General features: G+C 40.7%; 3 protein-coding genes across 6 annotated transcripts; 1 reads left to right on the top strand and 2 right to left on the bottom strand.

Moving 5' to 3' along the window:
- Window positions 1–432: 432 nt before the first annotated feature.
- LOC112570931 (RNA-binding protein 34-like) lies at window positions 433–6,848 on the bottom strand. The gene is made up of 11 exons (XM_025249662.1): window positions 6,426–6,848; window positions 5,942–6,045; window positions 5,571–5,727; window positions 4,748–4,807; window positions 3,890–3,933; window positions 3,473–3,556; window positions 3,175–3,232; window positions 2,690–2,732; window positions 2,306–2,424; window positions 1,690–1,803; window positions 433–780 (listed from the first exon to the last, which is right to left on the bottom strand). Exons 1-11 carry the CDS (start codon window positions 6,585–6,587, stop codon window positions 439–441), a joined length of 1,287 nt encoding a protein of 428 aa, XP_025105447.1. The 5' UTR covers window positions 6,588–6,848; the 3' UTR covers window positions 433–438.
- Window positions 6,849–8,491: 1,643 nt separating this feature from the next.
- On the bottom strand, window positions 8,492–11,900 carry LOC112570932. Of its 2 annotated transcripts, none has more exons than XM_025249663.1 (7): window positions 11,801–11,900; window positions 11,430–11,488; window positions 10,561–10,817; window positions 9,823–10,084; window positions 9,503–9,620; window positions 9,015–9,177; window positions 8,492–8,854 (listed from the first exon to the last, which is right to left on the bottom strand). In XM_025249663.1, exons 2-7 carry the CDS (start codon window positions 11,476–11,478, stop codon window positions 8,663–8,665), a joined length of 1,041 nt encoding a protein of 346 aa, XP_025105448.1. In that variant the 5' UTR covers window positions 11,479–11,488; window positions 11,801–11,900; the 3' UTR covers window positions 8,492–8,662. The 2 variants fall into 2 exon arrangements, with proteins under 2 accessions (XP_025105448.1, XP_025105449.1); XM_025249664.1 differs by having other exon boundaries at window positions 11,430–11,532; window positions 11,801–11,853.
- A 1,557-nt stretch (window positions 11,901–13,457) lies between these two features.
- LOC112570780 lies at window positions 13,458–24,526 on the top strand. Of its 3 annotated transcripts, none has more exons than XM_025249402.1 (9): window positions 13,458–13,480; window positions 18,860–19,642; window positions 20,198–20,495; window positions 20,861–21,028; window positions 21,786–21,956; window positions 22,117–22,269; window positions 22,447–22,552; window positions 22,821–22,942; window positions 24,004–24,526. In XM_025249402.1, the coding sequence occupies exons 2-9, from the start codon at window positions 19,017–19,019 to the stop codon at window positions 24,292–24,294; spliced, it is 1,935 nt and encodes a 644-aa protein (XP_025105187.1). In that variant the 5' UTR covers window positions 13,458–13,480; window positions 18,860–19,016; the 3' UTR covers window positions 24,295–24,526. The 3 variants fall into 3 exon arrangements, with proteins under 3 accessions (XP_025105187.1, XP_025105185.1, XP_025105186.1); XM_025249400.1 differs by lacking the exon at window positions 13,458–13,480 and adding an exon at window positions 15,101–15,252; XM_025249401.1 differs by lacking the exon at window positions 13,458–13,480 and adding an exon at window positions 15,324–15,509.
- The last annotated feature ends 698 nt before the right edge of the window (window positions 24,527–25,224 follow it).

The raw sequence follows: 25,224 nt of genomic DNA on the forward strand, positions 1-25,224 counted from the left end.
CAATTTGAAGTGATTTTGAGTTTCAAACAGCATGGTGAGAGACCTTCACACACACAGAAGGGAAGAAAGAAAAAAAAAAAGTATCTCAGAGTGTAACTCATTTTCGCTTTGAACTTTTGATAAATTGATAACTCATATGCTACCTTCAATATCCTGGAGACATTGTTCTTTTACCAGGAACCCTGCTAATTATCTTTGTCTGGTTTGAACTTGTAGCATTCCATGTGTGCTATAGGTACACTTTGTTCATGGTTATTTTTGTGCACTATCAGACTTTTTTCAGCACAAAAAGGCACATGCTGAGAACAAGCACACCTCTCTTCTGCTTTATAATGATGCACATCTTTGAACTTACATATATCTGTCATCTATAAAAACTGTTTCTCAGTCTCATGGAAGCTTTCAAAGACAAACAAAAAAACATCATAAAAGTCAACTTCAATTTCTTTTTATTTTCTTTGACCTGCCTGAAGAAAACTTTGCCCCTTTCTTGCTGTCCTTTGATTTCCCCTTTCTGCTGACACGCTCATTCTTGTTGCCCTTCAATTTCCCCTTTCTGTTGACACCCCTTTTCACGTGTGGTACTGCGGGTTGGCTGGCAGGTCCTAGCACTCGTGTCACTTCGTCCACTTTTTTCTTTTTACTTTTATTCCGTTTGGCCAGCGTCTTGAAGAAAGATGTTTTTGTTCCTCTGAGAGCCGCAGTAGCGTTACTTGGTCCCCACGACTTGCGATGCTCACGCTTGGTCTCCTTACCTTTTCCTGTTGGTGTTAAAGCACTGTAGGCATGTCAAGGATGTCATACCACTACTGTCAATCTTACAAGCACCATTTTCACTGTATGATTCATGCTGGTACATTGACTAAACATAGTGCATTAATTAACTTGTTATAATTTTTTTTCATAAGAAATGCAACTTCGTCCTATAACAGTAGATTACACAACATGGTATAAGAAAACCTGAATCCAGAAAATATTCATATGGTTGAATAGTGTATGTGGAAAACAAAATCAAAATTCTTCCTTAAAAAACCTGGGGGAAGGGGAAATCTGGTTTAGGCTGACAGGCATTGCATGTACAATGCAAAACAGCAATGTTCTATGCTCATGAAAGTCAGGACTATTACCATAAAAAACTGGATTTATCAGAGAAAGCAAAAGGAAATAGAAGGAGGGGGTTGGATTTTCTCTGCCTTCCACATGGTATACTCTAGTCCAGTGGTTCTTAACCTTGTTTGAGGTACCGAAGCCACAAGTATCATTTGCACATTCACCATACCCTTCTTTAGTGCCATCGCAAATTTACATAATCAGTCAGGTGTGTCATGACCTCCGTCGCGAAGACTCCGCCAAACCCCTGAGACCAACTCACAGAACCCCTAGGTTCGATAGAACCCCGGTTAAGATCCACTGCTCTAGTCATAGTGAACCACTACTCCAAAGTGCATTCGCCTTAAAGCCATTCAACTATGTGACACTTTATGGAGAAAACTGCTGTGCGATACTCTATTTTACTGCCCTCACTAAACTTGTGGCTTCACTTTATTTTGTCATCCTCGCCAAACTCATGATTTGAGACAACATTATTATCATCATCATCATCATCAAGGGCTTTGCTGGGGTGACAGCTGGGCTTAAATGACAAAAAAAATAAATAAATAAAAAAAAAAAAATAAAATAAAAGGATATTTTCTTCAGCTGCTTTGATTGAGTGGGTTGTTCTGAGCATCTCTGTATACGAAGCTCTCTTCCTTCAAGTTTTAAGCCTTGTAGTTTCATGGCAAGAGAGACGCTGTCCTTAGACTGGGGAGCAAAATAAGTAACAAGGTAGCATTAGCTTCTCACTTGCCTTTGTACCAGCAACTCATAGTGCACACACAGCCAACATTAACTGTACAGCATCTATACCCCACAGATGTTGCTTTACCCCTGATACTGTAGTTATAAAGAAATGGCAAAGATGACCTGGGAAAAGTAACATAAAAAAAAAATCCATATGATCTGAAAGCTGCTTTGTAACTACAGAGACAAGACACTTGTCCTTGAGTTCCCCACTTTGCCCAGGGGTTTTCCATCACTTCACGTCTTTTGCAATTCTCAAGTGTCTAAGCCTTAATAAGCCTCATTGCGGAGGTAGTTATAATGGAGATGATACTGATATAGTGCAATACATCCGTAAACAATGTTTGGATCATATCTAAGATCTGAATACAGGTCTTAATGAGGATGTTTCACTGTGTTTAAGCATATAATATAATCATTATAAAGCCAATCATTATAGGAGAAATAAAGTAGGAGAACTAACCTTGAACAAAACATAACAGAATCCCTTGCCAAGGTTTGTTTTACGATCCCGAATGATACGAACATTGTCTATCTCACCGCAGTCAGTAAAGTGAGAGCGAACTGATTCTTCTTCTATAGCTGAAAAATATAAACAAAATTTTAAAATATACTTAAATATTGCTGTCTCATGTAGATAATGTAAGAATGCATGTATTATCACAGATAATATAAGAACGCGTGTATACTATTTATAGCTTTGTGAGCTTTATGAAAATGTAATTGGAATGATTCATTCCTCCAAGGGCATACATTCAGATACAGGATAGGCTGTCTCATATTGCATCCACAAATTCTTTTAACACAGCAGGCCTAAACTATGAAAAATTTTGCAGTTAAAACTCACTGAATGGAAGATTTCCCACAAACACCGACCTCGCATTGTCATGCTGCAATATTGTAAAGAAGAAAAATAATTATGAACACACACTGCATGAATTACTTCAAGTCTGCTCGTGTAAATGAGGTAAGTTTCAACTGTCATGGTAACAGAAAAGTTGGCCAAAAATTAAAGCATTAACTTATGTATGAAGCTACTGAAATCACAAGATGATAATTACAATATCACATCATACATTTACCATTTGCTGAATTTTCAAATAGGACATCTACAAATGATTGCCTAATACATGAGTAACACAAAAACCTAAGGACAAATTTAAAATGGATCTTTAAAAAAAAAACAAAAACCAGAAAGAAGCATTTCAACAAAAAATTATAATACTCGTTTTAGTCTTAGAAAATTGGATGTTTACTGAGGAAATTGTTTAAAAATTCATAACATGGACACAAATATGCAAATGCACTATTAATTTGCATCTTCAAGGGCACCTTTTCTTTGCAGGCAAGGTCTACTCTCAGGTGCAAGCCGTCTACCAAATGTCCATTTCTGTGAAGAAAATATTAACAAGCCTTCAGCAAGCAATGTGAAACTGTTGGAGCAATAAAGAAAAGATAATGGATAGAAAATTTAAAGTGTTAAAAACAAATTATGAGCACTATTGACCATACAGCCTTATAGCAGCATACCTGTTAATATAAACATGCACCTGAGTCAAGTGACCTATAGTGCCAACTCATGCATTTGGGAAAACAGTTTGAAGAGGGGGAAAAATGCTACACTACTTACAGATTCAAGGCTGTTTTAGCTGCAGCTTCCTGAGTGAAACATATATATGCTGCAATGTTGTGTCGCTGTTCATGAAATTCTTTCCTGAAACATTTACCCAAGTCAAATTTACTGTTGCCATAGCAGCAGTGTATGTAGAATAACTGGCCCTGCCACTACCTAGGTATTCTTAAAGCTTTGTGATGTCTTTAATGACTACTCAACTCTATAAAATATTCTCCCTACAAGAGCCGGGGAGTCATCAGTTTATCTATGCCCATCCTTACCTCTATACAGCTCTATAGTTGGAGTTTTCAAGGATCCTTCAAGGTCACATCTTTATTATTTCCAGATATACCTCTGATCAGACTTAATTAGTATACTTGTCTTATCATCCCACTAATCTTCAATTATGCTTATTTTGTAAATAAAACTTACTTGATCACTGAAACTCTCTTTGGCAAAGTCAGATCAGCCACAGGCTGCAGCAGAAATGATCCAAGAAAAAAATAACTGAAATGTTGTCATGACTTAAACAATTTCATGAAAAATGTAGTATAGTTATTAGTATAGTCCTGGTTTGATCTAGAAGTTCTTTTTTCCCTGTTCAGTTCTATCACAAACTTGTATTACTGGACTGCTTGCACACTATTTTTTCCAGTCAACTACTAAAACGAGGCTGGTGTATACAAAGTTTCCTGTTTAGCCACATTTCAGCTTAGATACCAGAATGAGGCTAGTCTATACAAAGCTTCCGGTTTAGTCGTATTCATTGTTTAGGCTCACCGAGACTAACAGCGGAGAACTTCGCAAGAGGCTAAGCGTTGGTCTTGGCAGACAGACAGCAGTCCACATACACACGCTCATGGTTCTATAATAAGTTGCTATAGGTTGCCCAAATGGCATAACCTTTTTACTAATTATCTAACTAAAAAAAAAATTAAAAAAAATAAATAAATAAACCTAGTAAGTGCACAAACTTTGGTTCTCACTTTATTCTGCATGGTGATTATTTATCACAACCTGCTTTACCTCAATAACAAAATATATTCCATCTAAACTATGATACCAGAGATTTTGCTTCCTTTCTTTCCTTAGCTGCCATACAGGTAAGAATTTTTATTTGTGTACATCCATTGTAATTAAACAGTTCAAGACTTCTTAATGTCATGTGGTTAGTTTACACATTTTAAACCATAGTCAAATACCATTAATCTTATACCTTTGCTGTTTGTATAAAATCTCTTGTAACTACTACCATAAAAACAAGTTATGCAATTACTTGAGTTCACATACCGCACAACGAAAACGGATGCTTTCTATCTCACCAAACTCCCGGAAAAGCTTTGCGAGTTTCTGCAACAAATGAGATCCAAAAGAACAAGAACGATATGATGTGGTGTAAGATGGCCAGTTACCTTGCTCTGCACTGTGCAATCCACACATACCCTAATGCTGAACTAATATCTAATGACCTAACCTATAGCCATCATCTGTCAAACATTTAGCCTGTTATACATGATAAGCATATCTTAAAGGCTAACCCAAGCTGAACATGAAATTAAGCTGAAAGGTGCTATTAACTAATTAACCCATTTATGCCAGAGGCTGAAATTCATGTATGTGACCTATAGATATTAAAGGAAAAAGAATTTGAAGAGAAAAAATTATTTTGTTCTTTTGCTGAGTTAATGATATGGTGTTCAAAAAATGGAATGCTAGGCAAATCCACTGCTACAATGCACATAACATACAGAACTCTCTTCTCTACTGTTCCAATGATGGAACACGAGGCATAAACGGGTAAGGTCAGCAGAATGGAATAAATCTCAAATTACTAGCCCATTTCTAGGTGATTACCCAAGCTTTCTGTGACCTTTAGAGTACACAGCTATTTGCCTTCTTATCTGACCAAGCATGATTCAACAATATTATATCACATACCCAGCCCTCTTTAAGGTTTGTAAAAGTCTGATGTTAAATAAATATGTCCAATTTAAATGACAAGATTAATGTAATGATGTGTTTCTGACTATGATTGCATCTACCAGATTGGTACATAAATTATTCTGCTACAAAACAGTCATCTAAAACCTTTCGTCTAAACATAAAAACAAACCTTTTTGTCAAATGACAATGGCACATTTCCCACAAAAATTGTTCGTTTCTCTGTCACTTTTTTCAGTCTATCTCGCCTTGGACGTTTGAGTTCCCTCCTTTCTTCTTCATCGCTGTCATCTTCAGCAATAGATGACTTTGCTCTCTTTTTTTGAGTTCTATTTTCACACAGATGAACAATATAAAATGTATAAGATTTAGCTTACACAGCCATAAGGCATTAAAATATCTTTCCTCATTATATATATGTATGAATATATATATAGCGAGTAGCTGTATCACACCATCACAAATATAGGAGAATGCAGTTATCATTGACCTTACTCTACCTCATAAATCAGCCATTTTCTTTAAAAAATGAAAGGAAATCACCTGTCTGCCTTGTCTGCTTTTCGCAAACTTTCATGCACAATACCAGGAGGAGGGTTGAAGCCTGGAATTTTACTTCCACTGGCAGCGCTAGAAATCTTTTCGACCTGAAAATAGAGAAGCTTCTTGTCTCTACTTTTCTATGCATGTCTACATTTTACGATGATGATAATAATAATAAATAACTGGGTCTATAGAGTGCATGTACCCACTTGTTGTAAAGCTGGTGTTTTATACTGAACTAGCATCTAAGGCTATATCATGGCAAGCACGTCAGCCCTGTAAACAGATTCCACATGCAGAAGAACAGCGTGCCCGAGACTAGAGCTGAACTTGGCCACATAAACAATGGAGATGAAACAAAAAGAAAAAAAGGGGGGTTGGCGGAGGTATTCAGAAGAACGGTAAAAGAAGAGAGGCTCTTAGCAACTGAAAATAAAAAACAACGTTCTAATGTCTCGTGATAAACACTCAACATTTTATTTACCTGGTTCTTTAACACCGGTGGACTGGCATACAATGGAGTAGCTAACTTAGTGGCAGCAAAGAGACTGGTCAGCCTTTTATCCGATTTTTCTGATGACTTTTTCTTCTCCTTGTTGCCCAGTATCTGAGCAACCAGGCCTGGTGTATACTCTGTATCTTCCATCGTCTTTACCCGACAGATTCTCGATCTTTTCAGTTAATAAGTCGAACACTCACTAAAACATTCTTTGTACACACACTCTTACTTCAATGGGGACATAAAATTAAAATAACAGAACAGTTAAACGATCCTCAGAAACTGAACTGCAGTACAACAGTAAAGTCATAATTCTAAAACCATTCTATAAAGTTGCTACTTGCTCACACCGTGTAAATAACAGAAGCTCACGTGTTAGCCAAAGCGGAAGTGAACAAGGGAGACAAGTCTGAACTACTCAGGAGAGGCGGCAGACGACAGAGGTGACCACAGACTTTCACAAGACGAGACATTCGATGTCACCGCGAACTTGTATTACACGTGATGTTACGACTTGTGTGTATATAATTATATATTTCTTTGATCCTTACTCGTTGGGCTTACAACGTTTAGTTCACGCTCTTTTTTTCATGATTAAAGTGCATTTTGTTAAACAAAATCTTGATCGTTACTCTCCTTTGTTTAAAAGACATCTCTGTTTACATTTCCATGCCATCTTCGTTTGTTTGTTTTTTTTTTAAATCGTCGGTGTTCATCCAGAACATCTTTGCTGAAATTTAATATTGAGGATATTAAGCTGTTTCTGTTGCCTATCACGTGATATGCAAATGAAGGTCATACCCTTGAGGCTGTATGAAGCGAAAGTCGTTTTCCCATGGTAAAATGGAAACTCAAGGAAAATCTTATTTTTTTAGCAACAATGTAATAGTCAGATCGCGTGCAACACTACTCCATGCATATTTGTCACCGCTTTGGGTGTGAAAAACATCTGCGGGCTCTGGACACCGTTTTGTAACTTCAGAAACAAGAGGCATGTCCTATCGTTCCCCTTGGACAAATATTTTTTTCAATCTTTAAATTTTTTAAAATTTGGAATTATCGTCCTGATTTACTTCATCAATTTTTATATATAGAGAGAATATCTGCATGTTTTGAAATGTTTACTTTGATGAAATGATCGAGCCATTTACGCATCTGCATGTTATAATTTCTTATTTTCTAATAAATGAGAGCACTCATGTTTGCCGTGTTAGAGTAATGAATTTGTTAGGCTTGTTCTACTTCCATAAACAAATTTGACGTTGCTTGTTCTAGTTTTCAGGGCATGGGTAACTTAATAACTTAATAAGAATTAGGCATTAGAGGTAGATAATAGGTATTTGCGGTGTAGAAGTTAGGTATGTGTAATGTAGGATGGAACTCGTTTGCACGTGTAATGAGGTAAATAAATCAATTTTAAATTTATGCACCTCTCTCATGTGTGACTCAGCATGTGTTATACGTTTGTCCTCGTCGTATAAATGAAATAATTATAAATATATTTGTTGGACGAATGAAACTTGTGTCGTCTCATGATTCCAAAATCGTAAACCAAGCAGTTGTGAATCACAGAGCACACATGATGAGAGAATCCATCCAATATGGAGCTGAACGACGCATCGAAAAGAAACATTTTTTGAGGGTTTTGTTTTGTGGATTCCAAGGCCAAGTGTGGTAGGGTAGTAGATGGAAGAAAAAAAAAAAAAAAAAAAAAACGCAACGCGAGATATTGGTGAAACCGGACTAACCCGCTTTACCAGGCTAACTATACACTGTGACCGGACCATCAGTTAGTCGCGGCTCCTAGAAGCCCTGGTGCCACTCAGTCCCTTCCTCTTCGTTGTTCCAGGGAAGAGCAGAGCTTGGAGTCCACAAAAGACCCTGCTTTTTCCAAAAGTATGTTCTCTTCGGTGTATCGTTCAGCTCCGCATCGGATGGCTTCTCACTCTCAACATGTTTGTGATTCACAATTGCTTTCGTCCGCTATTTAACCGTGCACGACTTTCATAGCGGGCATCCAGACACACACAAGATGCAAGGCAAGATAAACATTTATTGCAATGATCTGGGTTATTTATTCAATTTACTTTCAGATGACAGAGGAGATAAAGAAAAGATCTGTGCTGTTAATGTTTAGCAGGAAGTTTTTAATCTTGTAAAGGCTAGTGTTTTAAGTATTGTTGTGGATGAGGACTCAGCGGGGTCGCAAGGAAAAGTCAGTTTTACTGAGGACAACCCTCCTCTTCTCCATCCAACACCCAGCGGAGACCAGAGTAGCAGTGGGCCTTGTCGATCTTGGTCTTCAGCCCCGGGAACTCACGGCAGTCATCAACAGCTTCGGCGAGGGCGTTACAGTTCTTCTTGATGTCCTTAGCTGGTGAGGGAAATCCGCTGCAAGCCCAGTCCACGCATTTCTGACGATACCAAACAGATCGTTATCACTGGTGTAGTCGTCACATGACATACGTTATAAAAATGACAAGCATTAGTCTCGCAAACTGAAGTATTAGAATCTGACAAGAAGCATTGAGAGAATGCAGGAAAAGACAGTCCCAACAAGCTAATCGCACTTACCGTAAAGACTTGCATAGGGTCGTAAGTGTACTTAGAGAGACACTGTCTGTGTCCGGCACTGCCCACGGTCCGCCAGCAGAGCGCTACCGCCTCCTCTCGCGCCGTGTCGTTGACACAGCTGTTGATGATGTAGCCCTGGGCCTCCTCACACAACGGGTTGATGCTGCAGGTGAGGGGACACAATAAGCGGCAGGCTGATCAAGGATATAGCATTAGCTCAGACACACTAATCACTCACTACCGGGCGAGCTGCCGGAAACTCACAGATACATTTCAAGCTGGATGAAGGGTACGCACACTTTACGTGCCCAAGGAAACTCTCTCATCAACTAACGAGAAAATGATGTTTACTGTAACGTTAGTTAAGAATAATCCCAACAATTAAGTGAATTATTAACATTCTAAAGTCTAAACGACTGCATGTCATGTGATGAAATTATCGATGACGATAACATGCCATGTACAAAAGACAAGGAGATCGTACTTACGTGTCGTACTGGGTTATAGTCGGATTGGTGAAAACGTCGTAGATGACAGCGGCCTCTTCGTCTTTAATGATGCTCATTTTATCCGTTCTTTTTCGGACATAGTTGTTGGTACCGTTACCTGTAACACACACACACACACGTGTATCAAGAACAAGTAGTCTTGTGTGAGCACTATCAAATATTCTCTACGCGAGTCCTAGCGGAGAAAACTATTTTCCAATAATTAGTCTAGAGATAAGAAAGAATGGCTCGTTGGTTCTAGTAACGAAGTGGAAAGCTGCTTCATGAAGGTGGAAAGATAACTCGTTGGCGCTACTCACCACAAAGTTGTTGCGGATAAGGAACAAGCTTGACATTAGCGGCGTTACAGATGAACTTCCAGTCAGATGACGACTGTCTGTCGCCGGACACCTCGTACAGGCCGAACTCCAAGGAAAAGACGTTGTTCTTCTCGGTGACGATGACAGACAGGCCGTCACTGGCGATGCTGACATCGAAAATATCTGCCAGCTCAAGGTCGCCTCCCTTTTTGTTATATGGCTGACGATTGGTGCTACCTTGACATTGCATCTCCTTCACGTACTGTAACCACCACATATTATATTAAAACATTATTCTCGTTATTACAGTGGTAGGAGCTTAACATCACATTACTTTTATCAGGGCCAACTTTTACGTGGGCGGTGCCTATCTCCTCTCCCTCACTGCCTTACCTCCCCCAGCCCTCGACATTGTCAGGTCAACATAGGGAAGTAGGCTGCGTCACGTGAGTATAAATCTGGTTCGAAAGCCGTTGTTCTAAAATCTAGGCTTTCCCAACGCAAACAGGTGCGTTTAGTCGCAAGGTACCAAACAATCGGCAGAGTACAAGCCTTCTGAAGACAGCCTCGTAATGGAGGCGTGTCCCCCTTTCTTTATTAACATTATACCTCTCACAAACCGAGCTTCCGACTTGGACAGTTTGTAATAAAACCTTGTAATCCCTGTTGTAATAGGGTTAAACCAACTTGCAAACAAATTCATCATCCACCCTTATTATTTATCTGCAGCTCACAAACCTGGCCTGCAATCTTGATGGTCGTACGCCCGTACCAGGCCTTGTCGTCCGACAGTCGAGTCACCCCCAGCCAGGCGGAGTAGGTCAGATACCGGACACCATTCCAGGCATTACCTGGTGTGAAGGTTATCTGGTAGTCGCCGCACACCTGGTTGCGGATGGCGTTGAATTTGCAAGGAAACTCCACTTTCACCTTGTCACCAGAGAACTGGTACAGGTAATGTCCCAGCTCACCGTAGCAGACATACTCTGTCTGACCTGTCATATGACAAAGCACTGATGCAGGCGAGAGTAGCGACAGTGTTCTCACAATCTACATTTTAGTCTGCATGCATGAGAGAGAACAAGGATGCATGTGATGAGCAAAGCTAAGCGTCCCTGCCAGTCACGTGCCTCGTCAAAACAAATACAATATTTGTCTCGAGAAAGGTCTCGCAAGAGAAAAAAACAAAAACTAATGTCTGTCTCAGGACAAGATCAGAGTCTGTCTCATGAAGGTTTGCGCCCAAGAAATGGTTTAAAGTTTCAGCTTCAGGAGTGGGACTAGAGTTTCTAAGGAGAGGTTTAGAGTTTCTTTTTAGTGACGACTAAAGTTGCTGTCTCAATTAATCAGGAATTCATTACTCAGAAAAAGAATATAAAGTGTCTGTCTCAAAAAAAAGTCTGGAATATCTGTCTCAAGAAATGTCTGGAGCATCTGTATCACGAAAAGGTTTAGCGTGTCCGTCAAATAAAAGGTCTGAGGTTTTCGTTTCAGGAATAAAATTGTGGCATCCCAATAAAGAATATGCGGAGCCCGCGTGTCAAGAAAAGGGGCAGAGAATATTGATGTCAGCTCATGGTAGGTGCATGTTGGTGTGTCCAGCTCACCTTCAGCGACCCAAACGACCAGCAGGACTAACAGAGACAGGGGCGCCATCTCGAGTCACCTGTAACCACGGGAGTTCTGTTAACCACTGCGGGACTCTTGGCACTAGTTGAGAGATCACAAAGTAAGGTCGTCTAACTTTATCGGACATTACTAATAACAGATTTCGCATTCACCCCATCACTGAAACCTGACGCGCATAACGATAGAAAAAAACAAAAAACAAAAAAAAAAAAACGACGATACTTGAAAAATGCAAGTGTTTGTTAGCTGACTGGAAAATTGAGAGAGATGCAGAATTTAACAGGCACCATGCAGTTTCTCATTATGGTCACCGTCGGTTTTCGTGGCTAAGATAACGAACAATACTCACCAAATCTTTGGAACGACTAGAAGCTTCTGGTCGGTCGTGAGAGTTGCTTGGGAGTTCTTGCTCCTCAGCTTTTATATCAGTTGGTTCAATGGTTTCACCTTGTGCTGAATGACGGATTATTCAGAAAACTTAGATTGAAAGAAATGTTTGCTTTAGTTGTGTGCTCCTTCCCAGAACAGATGTTAAGAGTTAAGTACAATCTGTTGTATTTCCTCTCAAAAAAGTAAGCCTGGAGAGGTTGTCTGGAGTGTTCTGCATGCCATTTGACCATCTGCTGCGTCATCTTGGCCTCCTCAGTGGCGTGGGTCTTGTTGAGCTTTTGACTTTTCGTTAAAAGGAAAAACAAATGTGTGTATTGAACGAACTCAGCTTTCTTTCTCACATTTCATACGTTCATTGCAGGATCCCCCGTACGCTCATTTTATCGTGTTTTCTGATCGTTGTTAATTTGATCTCAACCCGGTGCTCTGATCATAATCGCTTACCTTTTTGACAGGACATTTGCTCAGTGCCCCACGTAAAAGATGCAAACAAATTGAAATATTTGCACGCTTTCTTATCTGATCGACAACTGGTAGGGAAGAAATCCTTCTCGGCTCCTGTATTCTCAAGGGGACGTAAACATTCCGCCACTCCCCGGGAGAGGCCAACGCTGGAGACGGTCGCCATGGAGTCAGGCAGTAGATGTCCATTCAAGAAGAGGATATTGCACAACTTCGTTTGCTGACGACCGATCAACATCATCTGACTTTGCCAGGGCTCAAAACAAGGTGCACTCCCTTGATCAACGCAGTTCTTTGCCAGGTTCACTCCCCTTTCTCCACAATTATTGAAACCCACTTTAGTGCTCCTAATTTGCTTAATTTTCCTTTGCAAAGAGGGTGAGTGGACAGAAACTGACAGCAAAGTGTCCGTCACCAAAATGAGTTGTGGGTCGTTGGTCTAGTCTCCGAGATAACAGGGGAGAGAAAATCCCAACTAATCCAAAATGCCTTATTTTGTGCTGCTAGCCTGTACAATGAAGAGTATGGGTTTGTGTTTATTTGGTGAACAATTTGCCGATGACACTGCCTTGCTGTCACTTTTGTATTTTTGTATAACAATGAACATATTCATAGTGGCGCTCTCTCTGACTTTGTGGGCTGACACTTCCTTGTCTAAAATGCCTCAAAAACAAAGGAAGTGATCTTCGACTTTCGGATGAACAAGGACTAAAGTAACTAAACTGACTGAAACTTTACATAATTAGTTTAGTCCTTGTTACTCCTCGAGGTACATAGGGTCGCAACACCACCTCGCCAGTGGACCTGGTTTTGGGCAGCCCCCTTCAGTTGGGCCCTTGTGGTTCCGATGTCCTTTGCCTCGCAAAAGATGAGTCGGCAAGCTGGCTTCCCTAAGGCTTTCACCAGCATGCGTCATGAGCTCTTCTAGAGGGAAATCTTCCTGACCAGGCCCTTGTTGTAGTATTGTTTCAGTTTCTGTAACAGCTTTTGTTTTTACATGAGTAGGTTGTTAGCCCAAAGCAAAACCCCCAACCTGGAGTGTCAGGATGCAACACTTTAGTCTGGCCTCTCCCCTGACAGACCCGTTCGGCTTGGTTAGACCTGCCAGGAGAACAAGGCTCCCGCTGACATAGCTCTGTGGATCGACAAGGCGCGCAAGCCACCACACCACTACTAGGTAAGTTGCACCAACTGGTGGTGGAAACTTTACATAATTTGTCTGAATATCAGTGAATGCTGTGGTTATGAGGAAAGCTGTCGTTGCATGAGGGAGGAAGTGAGGAAAAAGAGTGCATATGCCTGCTGTCTAAAGCAGAATGTGTTAATATACATATAAATGTATCTCATATAAATGAAATTGAGGACTGACAAGCATTATTGTTACTGAAAATAATTTTTACAGATGTACTAAACTGATGTTTAAGGCACTAAAGCTAGTCTCATCTTTTTCTTTCAACATGTACATAACAGGGAGATGATAAAGAAATTGTGATGTAAATTAAAAAAAAAAAAGATACATCTTACTTTCTGTGTTTACTTACATGATCTACGGGGGAAAGAGGATGGGAGTGTGAAACTGATTTCCTAGTATAGTAAGCATAGTTGTCATATATATATATAATCTATAAAAGGAATTCTACCTGGAAATATATTCTACATTTTTGTCTACTTTGAAAAGTCTTCGATGCACATTCAGTATTAATATCATTCTCGTGGCTGTTGAGCATATATTGGAGCGGTCGGATAGTGTAGTCTTCTATATAGTTGTTCCACATCTGTTTACCCTCGTTGTCTTCAACTCGTTCTTTCTCAGTGCTAACTGTTGCAACGTTCATCAGAACAAGTCACAACTTTCTCATTTAATTTTATCATCAGTCCTGAAGCACATCCACCTCGGCATTTCTTACTTTCATTGTTCTGAATGAAAGCTTCTGTCACGCGAGCTAGCGTTTCTCTCGCACGGTCGAGGTCAAGGTTTGTCACCTTAGTAACCACGCATTAGCAGTTCGCGCATGCGTACAAGTCAGTGCACAAAAAAAAAAAAAACCGTATGCGGGGTGGGGTGGGGGGAGATAGCCGTTGGCGGGACTTTTTTCAAGTGTTTAAATTTTTAAATATTTCAGGGATATGTTGACATTGATATAAAGGCCTCCTTCACGTCACCACGAACTAACATCACCAGAAATTCTCAAAGAAAATTTTTCACTGAAAGTTGTAGCACTAACAAACGCAAATCCCATAGTTCACAGAGGAAGTCGATCCCTTCCAGCTAACATCAAACATGCACCAAATTTGCATAGATTTAAGAAGTCTTTAGGAGACAATATAGATCTTTTCTACAGATTTGACAAAAAAATAAAGGCTCTGACTGAAAAATACCTAAACTACATGGAGAGTTTTAAACGATATGACATCAGGCCTAGGCAATCGAAGACAGCTGGCAGACGATTTTTATTTTTTTTTATTTTTTTCACTTAACTGCTAGAACGAGGCTCCACTAGTAATAAAACGATTTCAAGCAGGTCATAGATATTGAAATTAATTAGCTGCAAATGAGAAAATTGTATTAAAGCTGGATAGAAGTACCTTACGTTATGTGCACTATAATTTGTAGTTTAACAGGGAGGAAGATATGCACGATGTACAACGGGCTACATTGAATCAATGTGGTGCCTTTTTTTTTTTTCAAATCTCAGTCTCGCGAGAATCCAGCCCTTTAATTTTTATAAAATAATAACATTTCATTGAATCTTAATACTTTTTGCTAAATACATGTAATGTAAAACTTTAATTTATAAGGTTTTTTCATTTGACCCTTATTTACACTACATGTAGAAGCAGACGACAAAGCTGTTCAGAGACTTTGTGTACATTCTTTGGTTGATAACATTCTCAGATCCCATCACTGAAGTTGCTGCAAAATGGATAATCAAAAAATACAACTGTCAGGTGAATCAATTGCATTTCTTTCACTTTAATCATACTCATGTCATTACCATGGATCAACTCTACAGTCAATACATACTGTCACAGCTACCATAGCCATTTTGAGAAATCGTCAGCTTGTTGATATGGATGTAAATGGATTGTTAATCGATTTGCATTAAAATCGCATTCGCATCATACTGTACAAGTAAAAGACACGAAAGTGCAGAAAATCAGTCATCGAAAAGGTCGTGTGCAGTGAAAGAACAGGCTGCAATCAGGTTTGGAGTTGGCTATCATTCGCATGTATTGAGTCCATCCATCGTAGTCGTCTGAGTATTGAATCTGTCATGGCTCGTGAAAGCACCAAATCAGTCGTACTTTGAATGTGTGCTTCAAAAGTGTGTTTACGAAATGAAGGACATAGTACTGTAGATAACGAATATATCCGTATTGCATGATTTAAGTAAGAAACCTTTTGAAAGCTAAAGAACAAGTGTAAGAGATCCGTGAAAGCAAGTCATGCACTTTGTTTTCCTGCGTGTGCACACACACACAAAAAAGGTGAAGATTTTTGTAAGAAACATAACCGATACAAAAGCAGTAAGGAGCTGTCCAATCAAATTAGTTCAGTTTGAAAAAAAATTATTGTTACGGGATTTTTAGGGTTAGGGGTAGCCATGGGTATGGGCAAAGTTACTATTTATGTTTACTTTTAGGGAAGAAGTACCTTATTCCTGCAGCTCAACCATTTTTGTAACGGTGTTGATGTTAGGTCTGTGATGCTTTTGTGCCAAATAATTTATTTTTTAATATTGAAATTAAATGTCTGAGGAAAGTGACCCAATCAAAACGCATTTAACAACCTCAGGTAACAGTGCAAGTGGATCTGTTATTTCTGTGTGTATTATTTCAAACTTTCATTTTGTACTTGTTATTTATATCAGTGTATGATACTTGGCATGGAAATTGGTGCATTATCAGTTATCCAAGCAATACGTGACCCAAAGTTAACAATATACATCTACTGGAGCACATATCATTAAATAATGTTTTATGTTTTTAACCTGAAAATGGGAAGACTGACTATAAATATCCCATTCTAAATGGACTTCAAAGTCAGTGGATTAATAAGTAGACTTTCATTAAAATAATTCATTAAAAATAGGATTAGTATGTAAGCATTAGGAAAGAACAGTTGAAGAGCAGGCCTGGATATAACCATTGCATTGGGAGAGCTGAGAGGTAAACCCCACAAGGCATTAAAAAACCTATCTTAATGTTGAGTTTATCTCTTTGGGATTGAGATTTTTTGAGGTTGTCAACCTGACGATGTGAGTTTAAACTTTGTATTAAGATAATCAGTGCCTTTCACAGGTAATTAATCTATTATATGAATATTATCGACACCATATACTTTGTAATTGTATTCAGCATTTTTATATTTGAAGATCAAAATTTTTTCCTGATTCCCATGATTTTATTTGTTGATAATAGTAATACTGATGACCCCTCCCTTGACTTTGAAAGTAAACCCCACATTTCTGAACAGCTTATGGTGCTTCTCCATAGTTCTCACTGTTTGAGGGAAACCTAACGACCCAGCAAATATTTTATTTATTTTCCATTGAGCTGTTTTCCCTATCAAATCTTAACTCAGTCACAACTTTAAAAAGCCCAACTTATTTTCATGAATTTTTTTTTTGCTTTAATAATAATAATACTAAAAATTAAATGTATGATTTGCATAGCGCATACTCATGCTCATAAGGAGCATTCTCTTTTTGCACTTGAGACAAAGATGAGACATGGTCAATATACGATGCGAAGGAATGGAGGATGAATGAGAGTACTGATGACTAATAAAAAACAAATATAGAAAAGGCAAAGAAGAATCAGGTAACAAGAACTAAGAGTGTCATTATTCAGCAGAAGAAGACAGTAGGGAAGTAACAATAAATAATAAAGGAGTAACATTTTGTGTACTGTGTTAGGAGTAATGCTCAAGGAAGAGTTGTATTTTCAGTCCACATTTAAAAGATTCAATGGTGGATAAGTGGCGGATATGGAAGGGGAGAGAGTTACTTTGTTTTGCTGCACAGTAGAAATCCTGTGACAATAATTATGGTGTTGTTCAACTTATTCTGGTGACAATAATAATAATAATGGATACTTCTAATGTGTAGCATCACTACTAAGAGAGGTCGCACTCTCTGCACAGACCAGTCCTGATAAATGAAAGATAACAGACAGTGGATGGTGAGATATAAAGATGAAGTACAAGAGTAGAACATGAAGCAACGGATGAATACCATAAATAGTGTAAGATGGAGTCTTAATATGATGATTAGCATGACAGACAGTATTGCCAGGGAGTTAAGAATAGTAATTCAGGGATAGTACTTTGTGAACAAATATGTTTTCAGAGAGCGTGTGAATGTAGCCTTGTAGTCTGAGTGGTGAATGTGATGGAAAAGAGAATTCTACTGACAAGCAGCACAGAGGCAGGACGTTCGTTGTCCATATGTGACTGTCTTTGTGGGAGGGAGGATAGAATGTGGTAGTGGGAGAGGCCTTCAAAGAATCCATAGCATAGACTTGAGACCTTGTAGTCCATTGTAGCTTTAACTGGTGGCCAATGAAGAAAGTAAAGAGGTGGTGCGACATGTTCACATTTGCGAGTCAGGAAAACGAAATGAGCAGCTGAGTTTCTGAAGCTTATCAGTGAGGTCCTGTGGACAGCCAGCAAGAAGAGTTGCAGTAGTCTAGTTTAGACAGAACAGATGAGCAGATGAGAATGTTGGTGGTTGAGATGGTCCGAGCCTGGCAAATGGAACTGATAGTATTATAGCTCATAGTATGCAAAATGACAGATGTGAGAAACATGTTTATCAAGAGACATGTCAGCAGACATTATGTAGCGTAAGTCATGTGTTAAAGGAATATCGGCATCGCCTACCAGAAGAGAGACAGGCAGTGAAGGGTACACTCTGGCTTTCCTCTTTGGAAACTTTTTTTGTCATTAGGTTTTAACTTGTTGAGAGTCATCCATAGTTTAATATCAGAAATACAATCGTGGATGCTGCAGCAACTTAGTTCAACCGTTTGATTCATTTTTTAGGAATAGTCATATAAACAGTTAACTCGTTCATCCACAGTACCATACCAGGTTAATGTTCTCTTGCACCATCGAGGTTCTGAACTCCGATCTCTTGGACTGATGTTAGTAGTTCTGGGTGGGAAATCCTTTGAGCAATTGCATAGTTTTATAGTCTTTTTGGAAAGAAAAAGTCGAACTGCAGTTTAGTCAAATAGTAGATTGATAAAAGAAACACAGCTTTCTCAGTTTAATGAAATTATTAATACTGCGACGTTTAGGTTAACATTAGGAAAAATAGAGAGAGGGTGGTGATAAAGAACAAATTAGATTCACTACACCTAACAGTACACCTGTACGCGCCTGAAGTTTAAAGTGAAGCTCCATTTTTCTTATCAGATTTATAAACGTGTTGCATTCACAGAGACAAATCTTGAACCCTTTTATGGTTCTGCACTAGCGTTAGTCATTTCAGCACATCATATCCTGTATAAATAGGTTGACTGGTGAAGCTTCATTTTTTGTTTCTTGCAGGCTTATCTTCTGGTTCCTGAGTCACTTCAGCCCTCGCGTGCTGATAAAGTAGAATTCGGAAGAGGAGCTGATCTGTTGAGTTTCTTGCAGGAGTTGCGACACCTATTGAAGTCGTAAGCAGTTTTTTTCTTGATGTATTCTGTCCGCACGGCTCATCATGTCTCTTCTAGTGCTTGGTATGCTGAGCCTTCTGGCGAGAATGGCGGAAGCAGCTCCTTCTCCTGAAGACACTGTGGTGAGCATGGTCAGAGAGAAGGATCCTTTTTGTTCAGCAGAGGTGATAACTCAACTGGCGAAGAAGATCGAGGAACTGCAGGTGAAGAGAGACAGGCCATACGTTTTCCCAATCATATGGGAGCAGGATAGGGGGCTATACCCAAGCGAGGTCAGGGTGAACTTTGTGGGCTCCCCTGTCATGTCAACGGCTCGGGACCTGCTGTCCGTTTTCGACAACAACATGTTTGCCTCGGCTTGGATCACAATCGCCCTGCTGGAGGGCCACCACTACGCCAGCGCTCCGCGACCCGGGGACCAACAACTGGCGCTCACCTTAGACGCCATCGCCGAGTATCATGACAAGAATCGCAACTACTCCAACTCTGTCATGACTTTCTGGCCGCAAGCGTTCAATGATACTTTCCAAAATTGGCAGAGCATGCCAGAAAATCTGCTCAAGGCCTTCGGGCTCTTCGACGTGGTGCCAGCAAAGGTGGTGGAAGAGATTATGAAGCTGTTGGGTCTGGAAAGCCTCGAGCATTTTATGGAGTCCATTCTTTCCATGGAGTAAGTTTTTTTTTTTTTAAAAAACATTATATTTCTTTTTATTTTCATTGTTCTCTAGTTGATCAACTTGTCCACTAAAATAATTTCTCCTTCCATCCCCTGATTACAGAGTTGGACTCAGTACAAGGTAAAGTATTACCCCCTACCCCACATCCTACTTTGAGAATCTGATAGCTTTCCTTTCTTTCCTTTCGCAATTTCGACATCGTTTACCTGCTTATGATGACGGTCTGTCTACACAGTCATACAGATACTGTGTATCGAGGGCACCCACCACATTGTCGTCTTCTTCACCCCAATGCGTTTCTGATCATACGGCAAATGTTACTGTAGGAAACGCTCATCTCCATCTCGCTTCCCGAGTATAATTGCCCACCGAGATAGAGTTGGTCATTGTCATTGTTCTTGAGTTCTCTTGGTATCCTATGTTAGAATTATGTAACCGTTCTCGGAAAAAATACCACTGTTTCTGTTCAACGTGCACGTTATGTCAGTCAGTACACTTTGTAGAACTAAGATACCGCAAATCTTTGTCACATGACACCATTGTTGAAGGGATTCTTTCAAGCGCGCCTTTCACATCCCACCTGACTTCGACGACACTTTCGTCAACATCGGCCTGGGAGCCCTGCTGACGGAATTGGCTTCAGACTTTCCTGACGCAGCGTCACGATGGCGTTCCGGTAACTCCAACCTGTCGTCAGCACTAGAAGCTTTACGCCAGTATGCCTACCGGCCATTTTCCAACGACTCTAACGTCAACTCCATCGATCCCCGCACCTACTACTACATACGCCATTTCCTGTCTGAAGCCCACGGGCGAGGGGAAGACATCGCCTTGGTGCCGACATGGGTAAGTTAATACTAATCATGAAAGTCCGTGCTTTAATAATCTCATGTTGTGTCACTTTGTTACAACAGAGAGAAAGAGAACAATGGTAGATAAGCATATACTGAAGAGAAGAGATGGTATTAATTGAATGATATACATGCATGTGACTGAAGACATAAAATAATGCATGTGCTCTGATTTCTCCAAGATTACGTCTGCTGACAAGCACATTGTATTTACATGGTTTTGGTCGAGTACTGGGCACATGTTTTGGTGTGAGACTGAACAGGTGTTGTGGTCTTGTACATAGTTCACACCTTGGTCTGCTGTTGACCAGATGTTTCAGTCTTGGACATGCAAGCTGGCAAACAAGTCATATGTTGCAGGTGCAGAACCTCCAAGACGCGAAGGATGGATATAAGCGTGGCGTGGCAATGCCTTTTGAGATCAACAACGTTGACGTTACAGTTTCTGCCAACGTTGTCAACGGACTCACTACTGCAGTTCTGAGTGGCCTTCTGCCGGCAGACTCGCTGGATGAACCTCTCCTGAAGGTGAATAAGTGCACAAAACTCTGTAAATGATGTGTCACCGGCATTTGCTAGTGGTATGCAGTAAGTCACCAGGATATTCAGGTGAGGCTTTAGGAAATAATGGTGGTCTTTGGGTCACCGGGAGCCCACCTATAACGTGTCCAGTAAATATTCCAGATAAAACAATACAACTGCATTTGTTTCAGAGGGATGTTAAAAAGCAGCTGATATTACTATAATCAATTGATATGTTTATAGTTCAGTTCAAGTATCAGCTCTTCTAGCACACTGGCGTTGGGGAACGCGACATATTTGGGAGTGGCTTTAATTATTAACAGCCACGCAGCAGCCACGCATTTCTGTCTATAACTGCAAATATAGAAAGAAAACTCAGTGCCGCATTAATGTTATATGCAATATAAGCCACTCATAGGATTTTGATCAAGAAGTGTACATGTGGAATTGTAAATCCGTAATCTGACGATAAAGAGAAGAGTTTCGTCAATTGCTTGGGGCATCAGTCGGCTTGGACTGCTGTGGCCTGCTCCTCCTGGTTCAACCGGTAGACTCGGTTGTTGAATGAGTTGGGGAGGTACAGGCAGCAAGGTACAGGAGATGAGATAGGCACGAGGAAAACGGGATTTCGAGCGCCTAGTTCTCAGACGACTGAAAGATTTGGGGAGTAATTTTACCATCTTTAATCTTCTATATATAGTAACCATAGAATTCCATCAGCGATTTCAAATATAAAATTGTAAACCCTGTGTCTTGAGTGTAGCAAGTCTACGTCAACACGACAGCCATGATCGTCGCTCAGATCTCTGACCACCTGCAGGAGCGACCGGACCTTGAGCTGACCTACTATCCCTCCGCATTCGAGTTCTACTGGTTTGTCGCCCGCACTCTCTCCGTCATGGAGACGGCTATGCTTAACAGGACATTGCCTCCCGTGAGTTCAGCTCATCAGTCACTACCGATCTGCTAAAAATAATGCGCGACTACAAGTTCGCCTACACATAAGGTGTAACGTGATTTTCTCTATAGTCCAGAGGGCTTTGTGGCACTTATTTGAAAGATCAACCAATGATCGATAAGAGATGTTGGTGCAGGCGATGCAGGAGGTGTACCCGCTGCTGAAGGCTGCGCTGGAGACCAGCATGACACAGGACGTCATCGCCAAGGCTCAGCAGGAAGGGGAGGAAATGATCTTCTTTGACGACTTCCTGGGCGACGGAGATGTGGATAGTCATAACAGAAGCGTGGTAAGGACCGCCCGGCATTTGCCCTCCTGCATGTGTTTTGACATGGCAAGCTACTAGCAGATGCTTACTTTAGACACTGACAGCGCGCTTGTGTGTGTGTGTTAGTGTGTCGGTGTGTTTGTGGTAGGGGGTAACGTGGGGTAGAATACTGGGTTAACGTGTTGTTTTCGTGACCAGGTCCACGCCGAAGACCGCCTCTTCACTACCGCCATGGCCATCAACGCTTTGGTGACGACATGGACGACATTCGACGCCGCCAAAAGAACCGTTAGTTGGAAACAATGTGGGTAGTAGTTTCTCCAGCTCAGAGGTTTTATCTTTGTGTGCCTATTGTGTATCATTTAGGACTAGGGCTCACGTTTTCTTTCAGTCAGTCAGGTATCTTCACGATGACTTTCCCTTCTCGCTGTACGTGTCTCCTCCTTACATACATGCGCACAGACACTCGAACACAAAAGCATACGCGTACATTTGACACGAGTGTGAGTGTGACAAGGGCGGTCAGCAGTTGTTTCAGTATCGGGATCAGATGACTGACGTATATGTCACAGATGTCACAGCAGAGGTGCAGGACGTGGTGCACAAGTCTGCTCGATGGCTGAACGCCAACATCCTGAAGGGTACCTATAAACCCAACAATGTGTTCTTCTCTGGCTCTTTCAAGGGCAATTCAGTAAGTCCGCTCCTTCAGATATTACAGAAAGTAGACAGCCTCGGCCATCTGGGAAATGAATTAGTTTAATTACCCTGTAATATCAGACAGTAAAACGTTGGTTAAAACATAGCACAGTACTTTTGTACAAAACAGTACTTTTAACACAATACTTTTGTGTAACGAAGTGTAAGACTGATACACAGAAGAGATTTAATCAGTGTCGACATCTGATGTAGCCAGCTATCATTAACCTGTCTTCCTTATCGTCATTGGTACCCTGAGGTATCGTGGGGAGGTGACGGCTCGGTGCGAGGGCTTGGTGACAAGTGAGAGCGTCTTTGCCACGCCCCCTAACAAATGTCTGTGAGACCGTCTTCTTTTTTTTTTGAGAGTACGATCTGAATGCTGGCTGGTCAGCTAGAATGCTGGTGTAGTGGCCGAGCCACTTGACTCTCCGCTGTTAGCGCTTTGAGTCCACCGTCACCTCTCTGAAGTTTTCGTTTCTTATCCTTCCTTTCTGTCATTGCCACCCATCTCGTCACGGTTACTGTTATCTTTTAGGACCTTTGTCTGGCACTGGTCAGGGTAACAAAACTGTTTTTATTATCCCAGTCTTTGATTTTTTGGGGAAGGGTGGGGTGTCTGAGGAAGGGCGGGTAGTAGCTGACATTGTTTGAAGTTTGGATTCGGGTCTCTATGTTTCCTGCGCAAAAAGTGAGCGACGAGCTATTGATGCTGATATACGATCATTAATGAAAAGCCTAAATGCTCCAGGTAGCACATGGCAGTCAAAGTGCATAGCACGTCATCATAACAGCTAAACTGCTAATATTTTGTTACTTCTTTCTAGCTTCTAGCGATGACTGTGCCTCACGCCTCCCCCTTCGTAAGATGAAGTACGTGTAGGCGGACGATTATTTCTGCACCCTGTAGTCCAGTCGTGTACCGCGACAGTCAGCCTGTGACACAGTGGGCAAAGTGTGTTAAGTGTGGACCACTGATTTTACACCATATCATCGCCAACTAGGGTGAGTCGTTGTAGCAAGCTGCCTAAAGCCATTTTTTTCTGTCCTCACCAGACGATTCCCTTCTTCTACCCATGTAACCGCGTCGAATACCTGAACGGTACCCGGATAGACCCGCGACAACAGTCCCTCCCGACACCCCCGTTCATCTGCAGCATGCAGGGCCTGGTGCCAGAGACCGATTACCAGGCGATGATCGACCAGAAACACTTTGGCTTCAACACACCTACTCACTTCACCACCTTCAACGACCCCAACAGCTACTTTCCCTTCTGGTCCTCGCCCGCCTACACCTACGCTACATCCATGCTGGCTTTGGCGCGCGCTGGCCTTGTCGCCTGCTAGTGACGTCATGTGGCACGTGCCTGTGGACAGTCTTGTGACCAAGAACTGATCAGGTCATAAACTGATGTCTGACAGACGTCGTGCCTTTATCATTCTTCCAGCCTCAGGAATTTCCCATCGCCTCGTTCTTAAGAAAACCAATGTTCTATATATAATATATTGGAATACTTTAAGTGAGAAAGTAAATATATGTATGATCTATTTTAATAAAATATCCTTTGTCAGAAACATTGTCCAGTGTTGATATAATGGCAGTCATGTCCTCAAACCATGTAGACTCAGCGAGTACTGTCTATATTTAACCATACGGTGCATGCAGCAGCAAAATGCTCAATTACTTTGGTGTACTACGTCACGCAAACAGTGTACTACGTCACGTTAGTGCACCATTCACAGCACTGCCTGCAGTCAACACCAAATAGAGAACGTGGATGTGAAAACTGCTACTGTAGCTCGAGAAATGCAGACTTTCAATAATCCAAACTGTCGCTCATTCTCTCTCTGTTTGGTGTTGACCGCTGGCAACTTTGTGAATGGTGCACTAGTGTGACGTAGTACACTGTTAACGTGACGTAATACACCATTACCAGCGCTCGTTGATCGCAGGTACGAATCGCGTACTTTGCGAGCGGATAATTAATTAATGAACTGATGGGTTTTGCAAGCTAAAACTTACAGGTTAGGTTTATATCGCTTATATCTACCGATATCTGCATTAAAAAAGGAAATTGTTTATAGTTACTGTTTAAATTACAATAACATTACATAACTATGAAACAGATACATGTATATTAAAACTGAATGATTAATAAAATACACAAATAACATTAATAAATATTTTTGCCTAAGGAATGAAATAATTATTGACGAGTTAGGTAGTTGTTTCTACTGCTGTATGATAGTACTAGAAAATATTTAGCCCTTGTTTTA

The sequence above is a fragment of the Pomacea canaliculata genome, linkage group LG8, assembly GCF_003073045.1.
Source record: "Pomacea canaliculata isolate SZHN2017 linkage group LG8, ASM307304v1, whole genome shotgun sequence".
Taxonomy (NCBI): Eukaryota; Metazoa; Mollusca; class Gastropoda; order Architaenioglossa; family Ampullariidae; genus Pomacea; species Pomacea canaliculata.